Source organism: Schistocerca nitens, chromosome 2, assembly GCF_023898315.1.
Source record: "Schistocerca nitens isolate TAMUIC-IGC-003100 chromosome 2, iqSchNite1.1, whole genome shotgun sequence".
Taxonomy (NCBI): Eukaryota; Metazoa; Arthropoda; class Insecta; order Orthoptera; family Acrididae; genus Schistocerca; species Schistocerca nitens.
Genome location: NC_064615.1, coordinates 341316057 through 341334499, shown reverse-complemented (window position 1 = coordinate 341334499; position 18443 = coordinate 341316057). Strand labels below are relative to the sequence as shown.

Here is an 18443-nt window from a genome sequence, read left to right as displayed (position 1 = left end):
AGCCATCTTCGAGATCCCGTATCTATCAACACTGTCCGTCGAGAAAACCATAAAGCGAATAATCATGGACGAACTGCTATACCGAAACCATTAGCGACGACAACCGACGCAAAGAAGCGTAAAACATGGTGTCAGGAGCATAAATTCTGGACGGATGATCTGTGGAAACACATCATGTGGTCCGATGAGTCACCGTTTTCGTTATTTACAACATCGGGCCGGTTTTACGTCTGGAGAACGCCAAAAGAAGCCTGTAACCCTGATTGTTTGATTCCAACGGTTAAGCATGGAAGTGGAAGTGTGATGGTGTGGGCAGCCATATCATGGTATTCTGCTGGTCCCATCATTACTCTCAAAGGCCGTGTTACAGCCAACGATTACATGAACATTTTAGGTGATCAGGTGCACCCCATGATTCAAATGTTGTTACCCAACAATGATGCCATATTTCAGGATGATAATGCACCAGTTCACACAGCCAGGACAGTACAATCGTCGTATGAGGAGCATGTAACTGAACTGCAGAGTAATCCCTGGCCATTACAATCCCCGGACTTGAACATTATAACCCTTGAAGCGCAGACTCCGGAGCAGATTTCCGCCTCCCTCGTCACTACAGGAATTAGAAGGGGTTCTGACCGAAGAGGAAACACTCCACTGGAGACTATACAATCATTATATGCCAGTATTTCATAAGAATTACAGCTGTATTTCGGGAAAATAGGGGTCCAACTCTTTATTAATAAACCATTCCCAAGTAAGTACAGATGTTCACATTATTTGGCGTATCTCCTGTAACTCCAATATATGAACACGAGCTCAGTAAAGCTATTTTGTCTATGGGAGACATGGACAAGAAATGCTAGCGGACGAGGGGAAGGCGGGTATAAAGTCTGTCTGTAAGCTGGAAAGCCGGCCGCGGTGGCCATGCGGTTCTAGGCGCTGTGGTCCGGAACCGCGTGACTGCTACGGTCGCAGGTTCGAATCCTGTCTCGGGCATGGATGTGTGTGATGTCTTTGGTTAGTTAGGTTTAAGTAGTTCTAAGTTCTAGGGGACTGATGACCTCAGATGTTAAGTCCCATAGTGCTCAGAGCCATTTGAACCATTTTTTGTAAACTGGAAAACAAGCAGTGGAGCAACTTGCCTTTTCCAGAAGAAAGCTACAACTGCCACACGGGAGGATTAACTATGAATTTCCCCGTAACAGTGTAGCACAATGTGCAGAGATTTGCGTGTAATCTGTTCATAAGCTTTTCTTGCTTTTGTATAATTAGCAACTCATAGCTGTATTCAGTGTGGTGTTGACGCACTTTGTGGAAAGGAAACATCGCCTTACTCACCCCACCCAGTGTCTGCGCACTGCGTCGCCAGTGATTCTTGAGGCGATCTGCGGATGGGTCGTGAAATACCCTGTAGTTGCTTTTTGTGACGCTGTTTTTGCGGTACAGAGAATGGGGAACTGCCTGCTCGCTCTTCATTTTGCAGACTCAATTCGGCAACCTGCCTTCCCTCACGCTACTTCTCTCCATCCCCAGAATACAATTTATTCCTCAATCCGGTTCTACTGCACTTAGATGTGGTACATACCTTTAATATTTGTTTCTAGTCCACTTCATTTAACAACAAACATTAATTTTGCACCATAAAACAACTTTTTTTTAATATACTGAGATTTTTCAATTTCCACCAACTTGGAAACTATTAGTCATATAGAAAAAAACGACCTTTTTTGTGGGACATTTAATGTATTGGGATCGTTTTCGCTAGAAGCCGCGACTTCCGAGATGTTCAAGAAAAACCTAGAAAAAAGTGACCTTTACCACAACCTCAACCCCTTGCCTTCCACGCCTGAGCTTACACTCCTCTGGTCAGGGCTTTCGTATGTTGTTCACAACACTTCCCCTACAAGTGTACAAAAATTTGCTGCTGCTCGAGTTTATCTCCCCAGTCGACATTTTTTGGTCTTCGTTGACTGGGCTAGTATCAACACCAATCCCAACCAGAAACGAGTCCTCCTGAAACGAGAATTATTCCAAATACTTTAGTTTATAGTACATATAACGTACTGCTAGTAGGAATGTGAGTTTAATAGTTAAAAGAAATGAGGGGAGCTTAAAGAATGTTTCACGTTTCTACATTGAAAAAGGTATAGGGGGAATTGCTGGCACCTTAAAATTTATAATGCGACTGAGTAATGGGACACTGTTGGTTGAAACATCTAGTTCCCAACAACCAACTTACCTCCAGCTAGCTAAATGCCTCGCGGCATAGAAGCAAAGCTACACAATGCCTTGAACTATAGCAAAGGTGTTGCTTCTGAAGGGGTATTACAGATATTTAAAATTAAAAAAAAAAAAAAACAGAGAGAGAGAGAGAGAACTGAAAGATGAATGAACTGAACAAAGTGCAGCTGATGTGCAAAGTATGTTGGAAAAGGTAGATGGAAAATTGTTGAAATTGGATTACATCATTGTTACCTTGAGTCGCACAATGCATAGCTTTCAAACTTTGAGAAGTGGCTGTTAATCACATGGGAAATGTGTAAGCTGGTTCGCGAGCTCTTCCTCGGAAAATTTTAAGGGATGGGGAGGGGTGATTGGGGGGGGGGGGGCTTAGAGTTTAACGACGCGACGACATCGAGGTCGTTTAGAGACGGAGACGAAGCTCGGATTGTGTCAAGGCGGGGGAAGGAAATCGGCCGTTTCGTTTCAAAGGAACCAGCCCGGCATTTGCCTGGAGCGATTTAGTCAGAACATTTTAAAAATTAGAATTGTGTTTTAGGCCTTTAAACACTGTGTTTCAGATACTTTCTGGCCCTAAGTAAAGAAGACTTTCCAGCACTTAAAACAATAGTAAATGAAAAATTCAGGTTAAGGGATAAAGGCTAAAAATCAGTTTAGTAAAGATAAAGGTTCTTTAGAAACATTTCTGTAATTTACAAATGCTGCAAAATCAATACACGTATGTCCCTCAACTTATTAATTAAAATTAAAGTAAAACCACGTGAACAAAATCCACTTACATCATGAAAAAATAGGCGTCTTCAGTGCTTTATACAAAAATATTTACAACTCATTCTCATACACTGCCTCTTCCTCCTGGATCTACCACTACATGTATACGAATCTTCCCTGGTGACTGACGATAATTTTCTCTTGAATGATTATCTTGTTGCACACTTCGCAGCCTGAAACTGATCCTTTGAAAAATTATTTTGGTAAAATGCTCTTCCTCAAGATAAATGGTTCATTTCGCTGATGATTAAAGCACTCAAGGTTTCTGTATTCATACAAGATCAAAATTCAGTACTGTTTTTCCTAACAGTACTAAAAACTCTCTCACAGGTGGCATTACTATGAGGAATGAGCAGTAATGCAAGTATAAACTTGCTCAGTGATGGATACTCTTAAATGCCTGATGCATCCCACATAGCAAATTTTTTGTACGAAGCAGTATCAGCTTTCTCTTCTTCCACCATACCAAAGTCATCAAACTGATATCTTAAAAACTCCAATTCTAATGTTTCTTTTCGCAACCACTCAGAAATTCAGGAAATAGCTCATTCAGCTTTACAACTGACGATAAAGATTTACTTTTCCTAGATCCTGTATCTATAACTTCTAAGTTTTTTAAGAAGTCATAATGTAGTGGAAATTTTTCTTTGACGTAACCACACGAGTTGATGATAAATCTTCTGACGTCTCCATAAAATTTTGTAACTACAGATTTTTCAGGCTTAGTATGAGGAATGTATCTTCTAGTGTGTACACCAATTTCAATATCTTCCTCCCCTTTGTGATTCTTCTTGTCTGAAATTTCAATTCCAGTAGACTACCAGAAGTAGGTACCGCAGAAGTATTGATAAATATCACAATCAAATTTTTAAATAAGTTATTTAAGGTGCTATGAACTATGTGAATTACTGGTTCTTCTTTCGGAAGGAACACATCTGCTTTGGTAAATAACGAAAAGGCATTACGCAAGAAAAGGAGATATAGCTTAGTTACTGGATCGTTTAGAACAGGGCGCTCCCTAGGTAAGTAAGAGCTGTTTACATTTTTTGTAGCTCTCACACTGCAAAATTTTACAAGAGGTTCCCACAGTTCAATTATTCTTTCTATTGATTGGAGCAGAGATGTCCATCACATACAAAAATACTTCAGTATTTTATGGGATTTAGTGCCATACATATTTTGACAAAGTTTAAAAGTAGTCTGTCTCTTTGAACTCTTTTGCAGAAAGTAGGAAATGGCCATTACAAATTCTTCAGCATCAAAATACTGTAGGCTTTTCGCACCTTCTTATGCAGCTAAATGAATTAGTTGGCATCAACAAGATTCAATTCTTATATGTGGTTGAAATTCATTTAAAAAAAGCAGCAACTTCTTTTATATGTTTCACCATTGTATTTGCATTATCACATGCAAATGAAATGCAGTTTTCCAGGGAATTCCTTTCCTTACCATTTCGCCACTCAACAGATTAAAAATTCCTTTTCCAGTATTTAAACTTGATTCCAGCAAGGATAGTATTGTGGTGCAAATCTTTCCCGGTTTAACATCAAAGTAAGTAACGACAATTGGATATAGCTTCACATCTTTAACGTCTCTGCTACCATCAGGTGCAAGAGAAAAGGTGTTTTCTTTTAAGTATTCCACTACGTCATTCTGTGTTCCAGATGACAAAGAATTTATAACTGCAGTTGTTTTAGTTGTTCCAAAACTGAATTTTTTTAACAGTCTCAGATTCAAGAAACTTTTTTTGAACAGCTGTGAAGTATGATATGCACAAGAAATTGGCAGGCCCTGTTTAACAATGAATGAACTAAAAATCATTTCAGCACTGGTGACAGAGTCTTCCTCATCAGGTTTTATTCCAAATGTAACAATGATGCATATGAAGACCTAAGGTTTGTTAGGTCTACATGTACTTTAGACTGAACATGACGACATCAATCATCACAACCATCTGATTTAGTTGGTTTTACCTAATATGTTCATTGTTTACTACACTGTTTCCGAAATTTCAATTTTACATTTTTTCGTTCACTGCCATCCACTGTACTGGCACTTTGGTGTTCCACAATAATACTACCTGAATTTGGTACAGCGTTTCTCACTTTCACTCGGGATATCTACTATTTAATTTCGCATTGTCATTTTTGTCAGACTTTTCTCTACGGACACTATGCTGAAGAAATAAAAATACAGATAATTCCTTGCATTTTAACAAACAACTAAAACTTCCCTTAGCAGCTGACACAGAGCTTTCGAATTCTAAGTGGACGAATATTACCACCGAACACAATGTAACGATTACCGAAAATATCAGCGGTCTACATATAATGCACGCGGTATAATCCTGCATGTTTCCTTCATGTTTCGACCGAGCGAGGTGGCGCAGTGGTTAGCACACTGGACTCGCATTCGGGAGGACGACGGTTCAATCCCGCGTCCGGCCATCCTGATTTAGGTTTTCCGTGATTTCCCTAGATCACTCCAGGCAAATGCCGGGATGGTTCCTTTGAATGGGCACGGCCGACTTCCTTCCCCATCCTTCCCTAATCCGAGCTTGGCTCCGTCTCTAATTATCTCGTTGTCGACGGGACGTTCAACACCAAATGTTTCCACGCATGCGCACTAGACGAAAATACCCTGATCATTGGAAATACCAAGTGAAGGGAACTGGGCTTTTTTTTTATTTTTTATTTAGAGTCAGTCATTCGAATTAAAAATTTCAGAGGGGTCGGGGTCCCTATTTATTAAGTAATTGTTTTTGTTCTCTTATGTAAATTTCACAGGACTATATTCTAGACGCATGCGCGCGTTATGGCAGCCTAGTACGCATTCCCAGTTTCACAAGTGTTAACTAACGCGCGGACGGCGTGTCTACCACTTTAATTAGTTCCACCGCTAGATGTCGTCGCGCTAGACCAGTACGCCGAAATCGTTCGGAGACAGGTTTACTACGTACTCTGCAAAGAAATCATTACAATCTGTAAAACATTTTTGTAGCATACGCCTAGAGGAAAGAAAACAGTAAATTTTCCGATTTTTTAAAACATGAAATCGATCGTGTCTATTTCCGTAATTTTTAGTACCTCTCCGTAACTCCGTAATGAAGGTGATAAGTCCTTAATAATTATGGATAATCTGTAGCTATGACAACGCTTCCAAAACTTATCGACGTATGTTACTTTCGCTTAACCCTGAGTCCTCATATACACAAGCGAATGCGTTGCTTTAAGGCCCGTTTCAAACTGGGACACCGGTGATGGTCACCAGCGACGGTCACCTGCAGAGATACGTTCGTTTGAACTGGAGCATTCACACCGGGACACTACACAGGCTCACCGAGTCACTGTGACGGAGCAGTGACTGACCTAGCCACATGTGAGGCACAAGGTCACTGTGTTCACGGCAGTCACCGCCGGACATGCATTAGTTTGAATTGGAGTGTTCGCACTGGGACACAGATCACAGACACAGCGCTTCAGATTTGCCAACAGACGGCAGTCATTTTTGAGACAGTGACGGGAAACATTCATTCTTCATTATACTGTACATATTGTAGCCATGAGTTTAGATTTGATTAACTCGGAAAACTTTATAAGTGAGGTAGAAAGTCGTCCTGCTATTTGGGATGTCAAAAGCGATGACTATAGCAACAAAGTGGTGAAAACGAATACTTGGCAAGAAATTATAATGACGTTTGTGCCTGATTTCAGTGAGGAGAGCATGGATGAAAAACCAAAATTGTTGTCAGATCTTTTTTTCAAATTTATTACCTTATTTTTCGGACCGTAGAAGAGTAGTGAAATTTAGTTGCTACGTCTGTAAAGGCTAGGAGGGCAGTAACCTGCGATCACATTTGCATCCCTCACCCCTTTTCTTTTGCATTTACCAGTATTAAGTGTACCTTGACGCAGTCCTAATGCGATAAGAAGGGAAAACATGGATGGGCGTGGAAACTATGAAATCACCCCTACTGGGAGAATGAAGAAGAAATCTAAATAAAATATTTATTTCAAAATTTTGATAACAAAATTATGTGTGCGTCTTATCGTCGCTTAAGGCGCTCCGCCGGCCACGGTGTCCGAGCGGTTCCAGGCGCTTCAGTCCGGAACCGCGCGACCGCTACGGTCGCAGGTTCGAATCCTGCCTCGGGCATGGATGTGTGTAATGTCCTTAGTTTAGTTAGGTTTAAGTAGTTCTAAGTTCTAGGGGACTGATGACCTCAGATGTTTAGTCCCATAGTGCTCAGAGCCATTTGAACCGTTCTTACTTCTCTTAACAGTTCTTCAAATGAAGTTTTCGACATTCGAAAAATACTGAAAAAACTTCTTCTCGTCTTGTCTCAGATCGACATAAAGAGTATAAAACAATATTTTCTCCAGCCGATCTCGTAGCAGTCGATGTAAATGTAATGAACGTTTTGTCCTCATTTTTCTCCTCCTTCTCCTCCTCCTCCTCCTCCTCTTGCTTAGAATTTCTAACAAATGTTCCTCCTTGCTCGAGTCCATTTCACTAAGTAATCAGTTGGCAATCACTGCGGTGTCGGACACCGGTGATCCAGGAGTGTTCATCAGAATTACCGGTCACCGCCGCTGGTGACCGTCACCAGTGTCCCAGTGTGAAACGGGCCTAAATGCCAGAACTTCGGCAATGCCACTCTAGCATGTGAGGGAGAAGCCACTAGCGGCAAATGTGAAAAGCCGCACATGAAGAAGTCGTCTGTTCATCTCCTCCGAAATGTGTTAACTGCTCTGGGGATCATCTTGTCTGGAGTAGAGACTGCAGTGTCTACCTTGAAGAAAGGAAGGTACAGGAAGTGCAGAAATGCAGTTGCAACAGTGCTGGTATTGCAAAACTTATACAGCTCCCCCACCCTCAGAACATTAGAAAAGGCCACGGTTGCAGACACTGAAGAACTTCCAGTATTTCAACTGTCAGACTCCACTAAACAGGCCAGCACTGCCACTACCATTGCCAAGAGTGTTCCTCTGAAGTCTCCTCTGGCAAGCGAACCAAACGGCAAGTGTCAACCACAGAAGACAGACAGATCGTAAGCCAGTCCATGTAGATCTCATGCTATCCCACAGTACTAATGATTCGGCTTTAGAGACACCTGAACACGAAGTCTGTCTGAGCCAAACTTCCGACTCCTATACTAAGCCTCCATCGTCGAAGGATCTCCACCCAGGCAGAAAGACGGGGTGGAAGAAGAACCTCACAGAACAAATGACTCCCATATTACAGTAGAACACCAGTGGGTACAGGACGCACGTGGAGGAACTGAAATTCCTAGCGCAGAAACGTCCCTTATGCTTGTTTTTACAAGAAATACATTTTAAACTTACTGAAGCCCTAGTGCTACAAGGCTATACGCTCCACCACATGGATGAGCTGGCTGGCGAAAAGGCCAAGGGTGGGGCAGCTGTGTTTGTAAATAACACACTCCATTCCTTTGCCCTTTCCCTTGTTACTGACCTACAAGCAGTTGCAGTTGAAATTCATGTGGGTCAAAGAATCTATATCCTCTGCACTTGCCACCACAAGAAGCCACTGAGACTCTCACACATCTGACAGATCAACTCTCCCAACCATTTCCCCAACTGGGTGACTTCATTGCCTGTAATGTAGCATGGGATTCAAACTCTACTTGCCCCAGGGATCGACTTTTAGAGCCTCATGATGTCTCAGGAGCTGTGTGATCTCAACACGAGCAATCCCACACGTTCTAACACTGCTACTGATCGTCCTTAGCCATAAACCTCTCTTTCTGCTCTCTGCTCCTCACAGATTCTACTCATTGAGAATCTACTGATGACCTTCATGCCTGTAACCACATTCTGTTCTGGATCCACCTGCCACTTGGATCAAACTTTGATAGAAAGCTGCAAAGATGGACGATCAATAGAAAAAACCAGGTGCTGTTCAGCCAACAGGCTGTGCTTGAATATAAAAGCAGCGTTTAGGAATGAGTGGACCACATCACATGCGTGATCCATTATGCCGCTGACTTTTCCATACCGATGTCCTTAGGTCTCGTTGAAGGTGGCCTGTACTTCAGTGGACTGAGAGTGCCACTCAGCAATTCGGTCAGGCATGCGGCTCTGCAACAGTTTAAGTGCCTAAAAACAGTAAACCTCACAGCCTTGCGAGTAGCGAGAGCCAAATCTCGATGCATAACCAAGGAGAGTACGAAGAGGTCATGACAAGCGTTTGTGGACACTGTCAAGCGCTCCACTTGTTCTACGAAAGTATGGGAATCCATCAGAAGGATTTATAGTAAATGCTGTCGGTTACCTATAGCAGCGATGCTGAAGCAGAAGCGTCTCCAAATAATGCTTGGAGACAATGGCCTAACAGCTACGACATTGCCATCCTCTCAGTCATACAACTGTCCTTCCTGCATGTGGGAGCAGGATTCAGCACTGTCTGAGGCTCGTAACGCTGCGCCTGACGCCCAAACAGCTTGCTGCAACACTGGCAAAAGTCCTTAAAAGAAATCCTCCTCGAATATTTTAATTCAATATAACAGACAGTTTCCCAACTCGTGGAAGGAGACAAATTTTATAAAATGGTTCAAATGGCTCTAAGCATTATAGGACTTAACATCTGAGGTCATCAGTCCCCTAGACTTAGAACTACTTAAACCTAACTAACCTAAGGACATTACACGCATCCATGCCTGAGGCAGGATTCGAGCCTGCGACCGTAGCAGCAGCGTGGTTCCGTACTGAAGCGCCTAGAACCGCTCGGCGACAAATTTTATACCTCTCCTCAAACCAGCAAAGGACTGAAAGTTACAGGTGTACCTTCCCGAAAGTTACAGGAGTAGCACGTTAACGTGCAGTGCAGGAATGATCTTGAAACAAATGGTCAAGTGTCACCTGGTCTAGGTATTAGCAACAGACTGCCCTTAGCCGTTCTCAGGTTGGATTCAGGTATATCGATGCACCGTCGATAGTCTGACCCTGCTAGAGGCAGCTGTCCAGAGGGCTTTCCTGCGTAGACAACTTTGGCTAGGGGTATTTTTTGACATCAGTAAAGCGTACGACGCTACTTCGCTACTTGGAGCCACAGTATTCTACAACAGTTCTACCAGTGATGCTTTCGTAGTCACCTACACGTATTCAATCGATCGTTCTTATCAAAGCTCGTATTTACGTACTGAATTGGTGACATGCTGTCAAATAGCTTTGACCAGCAGAATGGTGTTCTCCATGTAAGTGTTTTAAGTGTTACCCTCTTTTCCACAGTCATGAACGATACAACGTCTACAGTAAGAAATCCTGTGCAGTGCTCCTTATTTGTGGACGATTTTACAGCGTTTTGTTCCTCATGCAACACTATGACACCGATCGTCAGTTACAACTTACAGTAAAGAGATTGGAGGACTAGCCTACAAAGAAAGATTTTATGTTTTCTGCGGATAGGTGTGTTTGTGTCCTTGTAATTTTAATTTACTTTACTTGCACGTGAGGGACATCATTTTACATTCTAAAGTCTTCGTGAAGTTTCGGGGCCCTATTTTTGGTTAAAAGCTATCATGGTTACCACACCTAAAGAACCTGAAGGTAAGAACCCTGAAGGCACTGAATATCTTAAGATGCCTTAGCTACAGGTCTCGGGGAGTTGACAGAGCACATGTGCTCCAGTTTTATAGGGCTTTCCTGAGATAGCTGGTAGACTATGGGTGCCTGGTTTACGGATCAGCTAGGTCTTGTTACTTGAAGATCACACACGCTACCCTCCAGTAGCGGATCACGCTGGCCACAAGTGCTTACAACACAGGCTCCTACAATGTGTGGTCCTTGTGGCCTACAATGTGTGGTGCTTGTGGCGCATGCTTTACAGTGAGCCACATTTTAGTAAACTGTGTTTTATAGTCAACGAAATGGCAGCAGCTAATTTACCAACAGATTTGTCCTCTTTTTTTAACTGGCAACGACACGAACGTGGTACGACTATTAAGATTCTGTGAAATGTACGACTTGTTCCCTAAAATTTACGTGGTAATTTTTTAATCTGTTATCAAGATGTCTGACTCATCCATGTTTTTTGCAAGTGATCAGCCAGCCACATATCCCTGTGTAATTATTTAGTTTATATGTGAGGTAATGTGATTGTGCGGGGGCACTGAGTGAGATTATTAGAGAGCGAGTATAATTTTACCTAACATTTTCTCAAACTTGTTTTATAACATTTCAGGCGTTTTAACCAAATTAATTTCTATTAATTTTCGTAAGGGCGCTTATAACCTAGCTGTTGAGCGCCCATAAATCACACACACACACACACACACACACACACACACACACACACACACACACACGCACACACGCACACAACACACACACACACACGCACACACACACAAGCATGTAGTTTTGTTACATGCCGTTTTCATGATTTTTTAATGGTCAATAGTGTATGTATGTACTAGGTTCAAAGAAGTTGTGGCACGTAGAACCCAGTGTGTTCTCCTGTGTGGTGAGAGTTAATCAGAACATAGAGAACGTCTGGTATGTACCAACAACACAGCTATAGCGATATCGCTCTTACACACTGCTCATAAGAATGATTTCTGAAACAGAAGTAATGAGTGCTATCGACAGGGAATGTCAAATTGATTCCATATTTTTAGATTTCCAGAAGGCTTTTGATACCATTTATCACAAGCGACTTCCAATCAAACTGCATGCCTATGGAATATCGTCTAAGTTGTGCGACTGGATACATGAATTCGTCTCAGAAAGTCATAGTTGGTAGTAACTGACGAAAAGTTATCGACAAGGACACACGTGCCATCTGACGTTCCTCATGGAAGTTTTATAGACCCTCTGCTGTTCCTAATCTAAGTTTACGATTTAGAAGACAATCTGAGCACCCGTCTTAGATTGTTTGCAGATGATGATGCTACTTACCGTCTTGTAAAGTCATCAGATTATCAAAACCAATTGAAAAATGGTTTAAACAAGTTATCTGTATGGTGTGGAAAGGGGTAACTCACAGTGAATAAAGAAAAATGTAAAGTCATCCACATGAATACTGAAAGAAAGCCGCCAAATTTCGGTTACACGGTAAGTCACACAAATCTAAAGGCTGTAAATTCACAGTTAAATACTTAGAAATTACAATTACGAGTAACTTAAACTGGAACGATCACATAGATCATGTTATGGGGAAAGCAAACCCAAGATTCGGATTTATTGACAGAAGATTTACAATGTGTAACAGGTAAAGAGACTGCTTGCACCACTCTTGTCAGCCCTCTTATAGAGTTTTGCTGTGCTGTGTGGGATCCGCATCAGATAAGACTGACAGATGACATCGAAAAAGTTCTAAGAAGGCCGTTTTGTATTATCGCAAAATAAGGGAGAGCGTGCCACGAATATGATACACGAATTGGGGTGGTTGTCATTAAAAAAAAATGCGTTTTTCACTTCGGCAGTATCTTGTCATAAAATTTAAATCATCAACTTTCTCCTCAGAGTGTGAAAATATTTTGTAGGCGCCCACCCACATAGGGAGAAATGACTATCATAACAAAATAAGAGAAATCAGTGTTCGCGCGGAAAGATTTAAGTGTTTGTTTTTCCGGCGCGCAGTCTGACAATGGAACGATAGAGAAATGGCTTGCAGGTGGTCCGATGAATCCTCTGCCAGGCACGTAATTGTGAACTGGAGAGTAATCATGTAGATGTAGGGTGGGCAGCACACGCGAGTCGTTTGCTGACGATTCTGTTAGGCGCAAGAACGCCTCACTGTTGAGTGTTTGTTGAGAAATTTAGATAACGTCCACTTCGTGTGCTGAAAAACATCTTATCTTAAGTGTGGGTAAATACGAGATAAACGACTAGAGTAGGCGAAAGAGTTTTATAGCTTCTGAGCGCAGCATTAGCTTTATGCAACAGTGCTCACTCACACCTATTAAATATCAAGGGACAACACTCGGAATCGATATGAACTATGATGAACGTATAAAACCATTTGTAGGGAGAGCGGTTAGGTGTCTTCATTGTTTGGGGGAATTGTGGGAACGTGAAGACCATGTGATACGGCGAATGCGTGCAAGGAACATACGCGATCCATTCTCGAGTACTGCTCGAGTATTAGTGACTACCACAATGTGACTGAAGAATTCGTTGTAGGGCCATTGTTATGTAACCAGGCAGCTTCTTCACCGCTCTCAGTGTATATTCAGGAGATGTCGATCAACTGCCGACAACCTGACCCTGCTAGAAGCAGAAATCCAGTAGACTTTTCTACGTAAACAGTATTGTACAGGGGTATTTTTTGACATCAGTAATGTGTGTGACACTACTTGGAGGCACAATATTCTTAGGCAGCTACATCAGTGGGGCTTTCGTGGGCTCATGGCCATCTCCTCGCCTTCAGTCGGTCCTTCCTCTCAAGACGCCTTTTTAGGTACGAGTTGGTAACGTGCTGTCAGATGGTTTTGTGCAAGGAGAATAGTGTTCCCCAGGGCAGTGTTTCAATGTCACCCTCTTTGCCATAGCCATTAACAGTATAACGTACACTGTAAGGGGTCCGTCCAATGCTCCTTATTTGTGGTCGATTTTGCGGTCTTCTGTTCTTCCTAGAGCACTGTAGCAGCGGGTCCTCAATTGTAACTTCCGATGAGGTTGGAGGAATGGTCTGGGACATTCGATTCACCAGATCAATGACAACAAAATAAATGGAAATCGTGCTTTACTTTAACCTCGTACAGTTTTGCAATGGCTTCATATTAACGAAGTTGCTAAAATTCAGGCAAAATCTTTTATTAGCCGTATCTCCGTCACTAAACAATTGCAGACCTATGTTTATATTAACTCTTTTCTTTGGTTTTACTTGTAGAATAACATATTAAAATATTTGCTTATCTTCATGATCACCTTGTATATGGGTGCTGCTGGCGGCCAAACACATCTGCTGTCAAACCACTCTCTGCCCAGGCCACTTTCTCGGACACGTTATTATTTGATAATTCTGTTGTGTATTAACTTACAGAATTCATAATGTTATATAATTAAAGTTAATTTGGCTCTTAGTTATCGAAATAGTAGAACATGACCTCAGAACTATTTCTTTAAGAGTCCTTGCATTGATTGTTATTTGCACGAAAGTATTTAAACTTGGCATAACTGCATTAGTTAATGGATGTGAACAAATTCTGTAATTAGAACTTTCTACCATTAATACAAATGATACTTAACCAATTATGACTAAGGACGTTTTACTTCCAAATTTAGTTTTTAGTTAAGTACTTGAACTATTAGAGGTAGCTTAATGGAGTCACATAGTCAATGTTTTTCTATCAAACTGAGGCTATATACGAATTTTCATCTTTCTGAGTTTAATATATAGTGCCTTCAGTTTTTCGTAAAAACGCCGATTTTGGTCAAAATATTGTTCCGATTTCGTTAAGAATTGAAACAGTTGATTGTGACATATATTTGCACATTCTGAACAATATTTGCCTTTCTAGCTTTATTATTTAGCGCCACTTACGTTTTCTTAAAACAATGTATCTAATGAAACATATTCATCTGATCATTCTGAGACTGAACACTTTTAACATTAATATACTGTACCATATATTGACAAAGTTTGGAAAAGTTACTTTAATTTATAATTTTATCCTTAGATTATGGCGCAATACGTTGTATGCTACGCACAGGCGCGTTATGATGACGTGGCGCCAGTAACAATGAACTGGCGAAGTCCCGGTACAATCGCTCGTCTCTTTATCTCTCAAATGATACAGCGCTTGTTTCGCCACACAATGTTTAAAATTTATACAGTTTGGCAACTTTTTCTTTTTTAGTTTCTTATTTTGTAAGTTTTCTTTCTTGAACAAAAAAGTCCCTATATTTAACAGAAGGACCGGAAATCTTTCCCTGTGTCCCTACATTTTGGAAAAAAGAGCAGGAAGTCCCTGCGCATAGCGTCATGTCCCCATAGTTGACAACTAAGAACTAGTGTCGTGATGTTTTTGAGAGTACCCAAAAGATGGCAGTATTAATCTCCCATTGTCGGTAGCGCTCTAGCACGAATGGTTCCGAGAAAAGTGATTTTCGAAAGCGTGCCCCGTGCATAAACATTGCCCAGTCTCCCCACTTACTGCCAAAACTGGGTTGACAGAACACGAAATTTCTTTTCTGGATTCTAGTATATAGGAAAAATCAAGTTGACAACAGAAAGATATGTAGATTACATTAGAAAACATTCATCTACATTTACATCTACATGATTACTCTAAAATTCACACCTAGGTGTTTGGCAGAGGGTTCATAGAACCACTTTCAGACTATTTCTACACTGTTTCGTTCTTGAATTGCACTTGAAAAAAAAAAAATCGAACACCTAAATCTTTCCGCGCAGTCTCTGCTTTTTCTTATTTTACAATGATGGTCATTTCTCCCTATGCAGGTGAGAGTGAACAAAACATTTTGTATTTGGAGAAGAAATTTTGTGACTGCAATATTGCAAAAGGATCTTGCCGCAACGAAAAAATCTTTGACTTAATGATTAACGTCCCAACCAGCTTATCATACCGATGATGCTCTCTTCTCTGTTGAATGATAATCATAAAAAAGGGCTTATTCGATGTCCTCCAGCGATACTGTCTGGTAAAGATCTCACACTACACAGATATACTCCAGAAGAGGACGGACTAGCGTAATTTAGACAGTTTCTGTAGAGTATAGAAGATATGTTGCATGTTCTAAGTGTTCTGGCAATAAAACCATTCACCTTCCTGACAACATTTTCTATGTGCTCTTTCCAGTTTAAGTAGTCTGTAACTGTAATTCGTAGGTATTTAGTTAAACTGACAGCCTTTAAATTTGAGTCATTTGTCGTGTAACAAAAATTTAACGGATCCCTCTTATACGTGGAATCACGAACGATGGCGGCCTAGTTTAGGCTTGTTCTGCACATCTACGTCACTCATTCTCCGACAACCAATGAGTTCAGTACTGTTCTCAGCGCTATGCTTTGAATGTCATAGCCAATTGCGAGCATTAAACGAGATCACAGCGAGTTTTTAGTGAATTTTTATTCCATTTGCTGCGAGTTGTCGCGCCTGATGGTTGTGGTAAGCGAAAAATTCTGCAGAAGCAAGCGAGAGACAGTTTGCGGTATTCACGTTTTGTTCAAGCGGAGTACATGCATGCGCTTACCTCAACCCCCGCGTGGAACCGGCAACAACACAACTCCCGTCCATGTCTCGGGGTGCCCAAACCGTCATTATTCGTGGATCGGCCTAAAGTACACAAGCAGATGATCTCACAGCTTTTATTGTTCAGGTTCAACTGTTTCTTTTTCACATCGTGCAGATATCTTGTCTAAATCATTTAGCAAGTTGTTTTGCTCTTATGGTGACTTTATTAGACTATAAATGACAGCGCCATCTGCATACAAACTAAAACGGCTGCTCAGATTGTCCCCTAAATCGTTTATGCTTATTAAGAACAACAGAGGGCCTACGACGCAGATCACAGGCTGTGTTCGAACAATGAACAGTTTAGGGAAAGGAGCGATGACATTTTCTGCCGGAGATTGCTCAGGCGCATATGGCGCAAGTTGTGAATGATTTGTTCTATCACTGGGGCTGGTTAGTGCTGTACCACCCACCACAAGACTTAGACTTGAGCCTTTCTGATTTCTGCTTGATTCCTAAACTGAAGGAAGTACTTCGCGGCATTCGCTTCAGAACTGTTACAGAAATTCGTCGCGCAACAGACCGCTCCACTCGAACTGTCAACACAAATGAAGCTGCTAAGGGTGTCCAATTGCCTACTTCCACATCTTTGGCAATTGGCTGTAGACAATGCTAGTGACTACTTTGAAGGAAAGTAAGACTCTGATACATGAATCTATTCTGTATAAGTTGCAAATAAATACTCGCCACTATTAAAGTACCAACACTCATGGAAATATGGAATTATCTTGGAGATCCTCTGGCGACAGCACTCTTCATTTTGTGAAAATAAAGAACTAGTTGTATTTCTCAATAACGATATTTTCTAAAGTCAAGCTGGTTATGTGCCAATAGTTCATTTTCTTCGAGGTACTTCATAATTTTTGAACACAGTTTATGTTCCAAATCATGTAATTAATTGATATCACTGATATGGGTCTCATTTTCACAACTGTTCTTGATTTGATTTATAGAATATTTATTGCATCTTCTATGCTAAAAGAACTTTGGAAAATCTGGTTTATTAATTCTACTTTAGCATCGCTGTCGGTGGTAACATTACCATTGCCCACTCCTATTACACTGTGAGAGTGCTGACTGTCTTGCACCAGCATACTTCACGTACGAGCTGAATCTTTTTAAAGACAAAGTTTGCAGTGAAAACTGTTAAAAGCATGAATTGAGATTCGCACTAAGTTTAGACCCTCTGTAAACCGTCACTAATCTCGGATATTTTGCAATTTTAAATTTAGAATGCTGTTTTAGTCATTTCTGGAACAGTGTCCTGGTCTGTTTTGTGTACAATGGGTGATCTGTACTGCTTCTACAATGGCTAATGATGCGACAAACACAAGTATTAGTCAAATAAAATAGTAATAAAACAATTTTTCAATGATTTAGAGTTCGTAATAATAATTATAATACGTCTTTATCATCTTAAACATCCAAAAAATTACTTTTAAAGGGTAGGAAACCACTGCATGTCAAGAGCAATGCAGGATTTTTGCATTGTACCAAATCTCACAGACAGCTACAAAAGTGAAACAGGCACGTTAGCTATCTTTAATTAACTTGCTCATAAGGATAGCCTACTTGTATTGGTAACTGATACTTACAGGTTGGTGTCCCTGTGACTGGTGCCTTCCTGGTGTCATGGGGTGGAGTACATGCACCAGACCGTGACCTTGCACTGCTGTCTTCAGTTGACCACTCAGTGATTGCGTACGGCACCTATGGCACCTGGGGAGCACTCATGGCCGGTGGTCGCACTATTGTGTTTGATATGGCTGCTGCCAATCCGGACATGCCGCCTGGCATGAGCACTGGAGCCATGCACTTCGCGCGCCGCCTACCTTCCTGGGAAATGCTCACCTAGTCTGACAGTTCAGTGTCCATTCCACCACACAGCTGCTATGCTGAAAACCACTGCACTTCTGGTTGATGATCGATCGTTCAGCAAACTCACCGCAAAAAAAAAAAAAATCATCATTGGATCACAACTGGAATGTTCTGCATCATACCAAGTACCTGAGCCAAAACTCATCAAACAATTTTTTTTTTATCTTGTGACATTTACAAACCGTTCCTTTTACACAGTGCTGTCACCTATCGTTGAGTATGATAATTCATTTCGAAAGTTCTCATGTTTTGTGTCACCTTTTGCATAGAGAGATGGTCTCAGATTAGCTTCCCAGTGTTCATACATGATTCCTACACCAGCTTCAGT

The 18443-nt window shown here is 41.3% G+C and overlaps 1 protein-coding gene across 1 annotated transcript in view; it reads left to right on the top strand.

Moving 5' to 3' along the window:
• The window catches only part of LOC126235018 (galactoside alpha-(1,2)-fucosyltransferase 2-like), a 95294-nt gene extending 77202 nt beyond the window's left edge, over positions 1 to 18092 (top strand). Inside the window, exon 6 of the mRNA XM_049943753.1 lies at positions 17835 to 18092. Coding sequence (XP_049799710.1) covers positions 17835 to 18092 — 258 coding nt within the window. The remainder of the gene's footprint in view (positions 1 to 17834) is intronic.
• Positions 18093 to 18443: the final 351 nt, after the last annotated feature.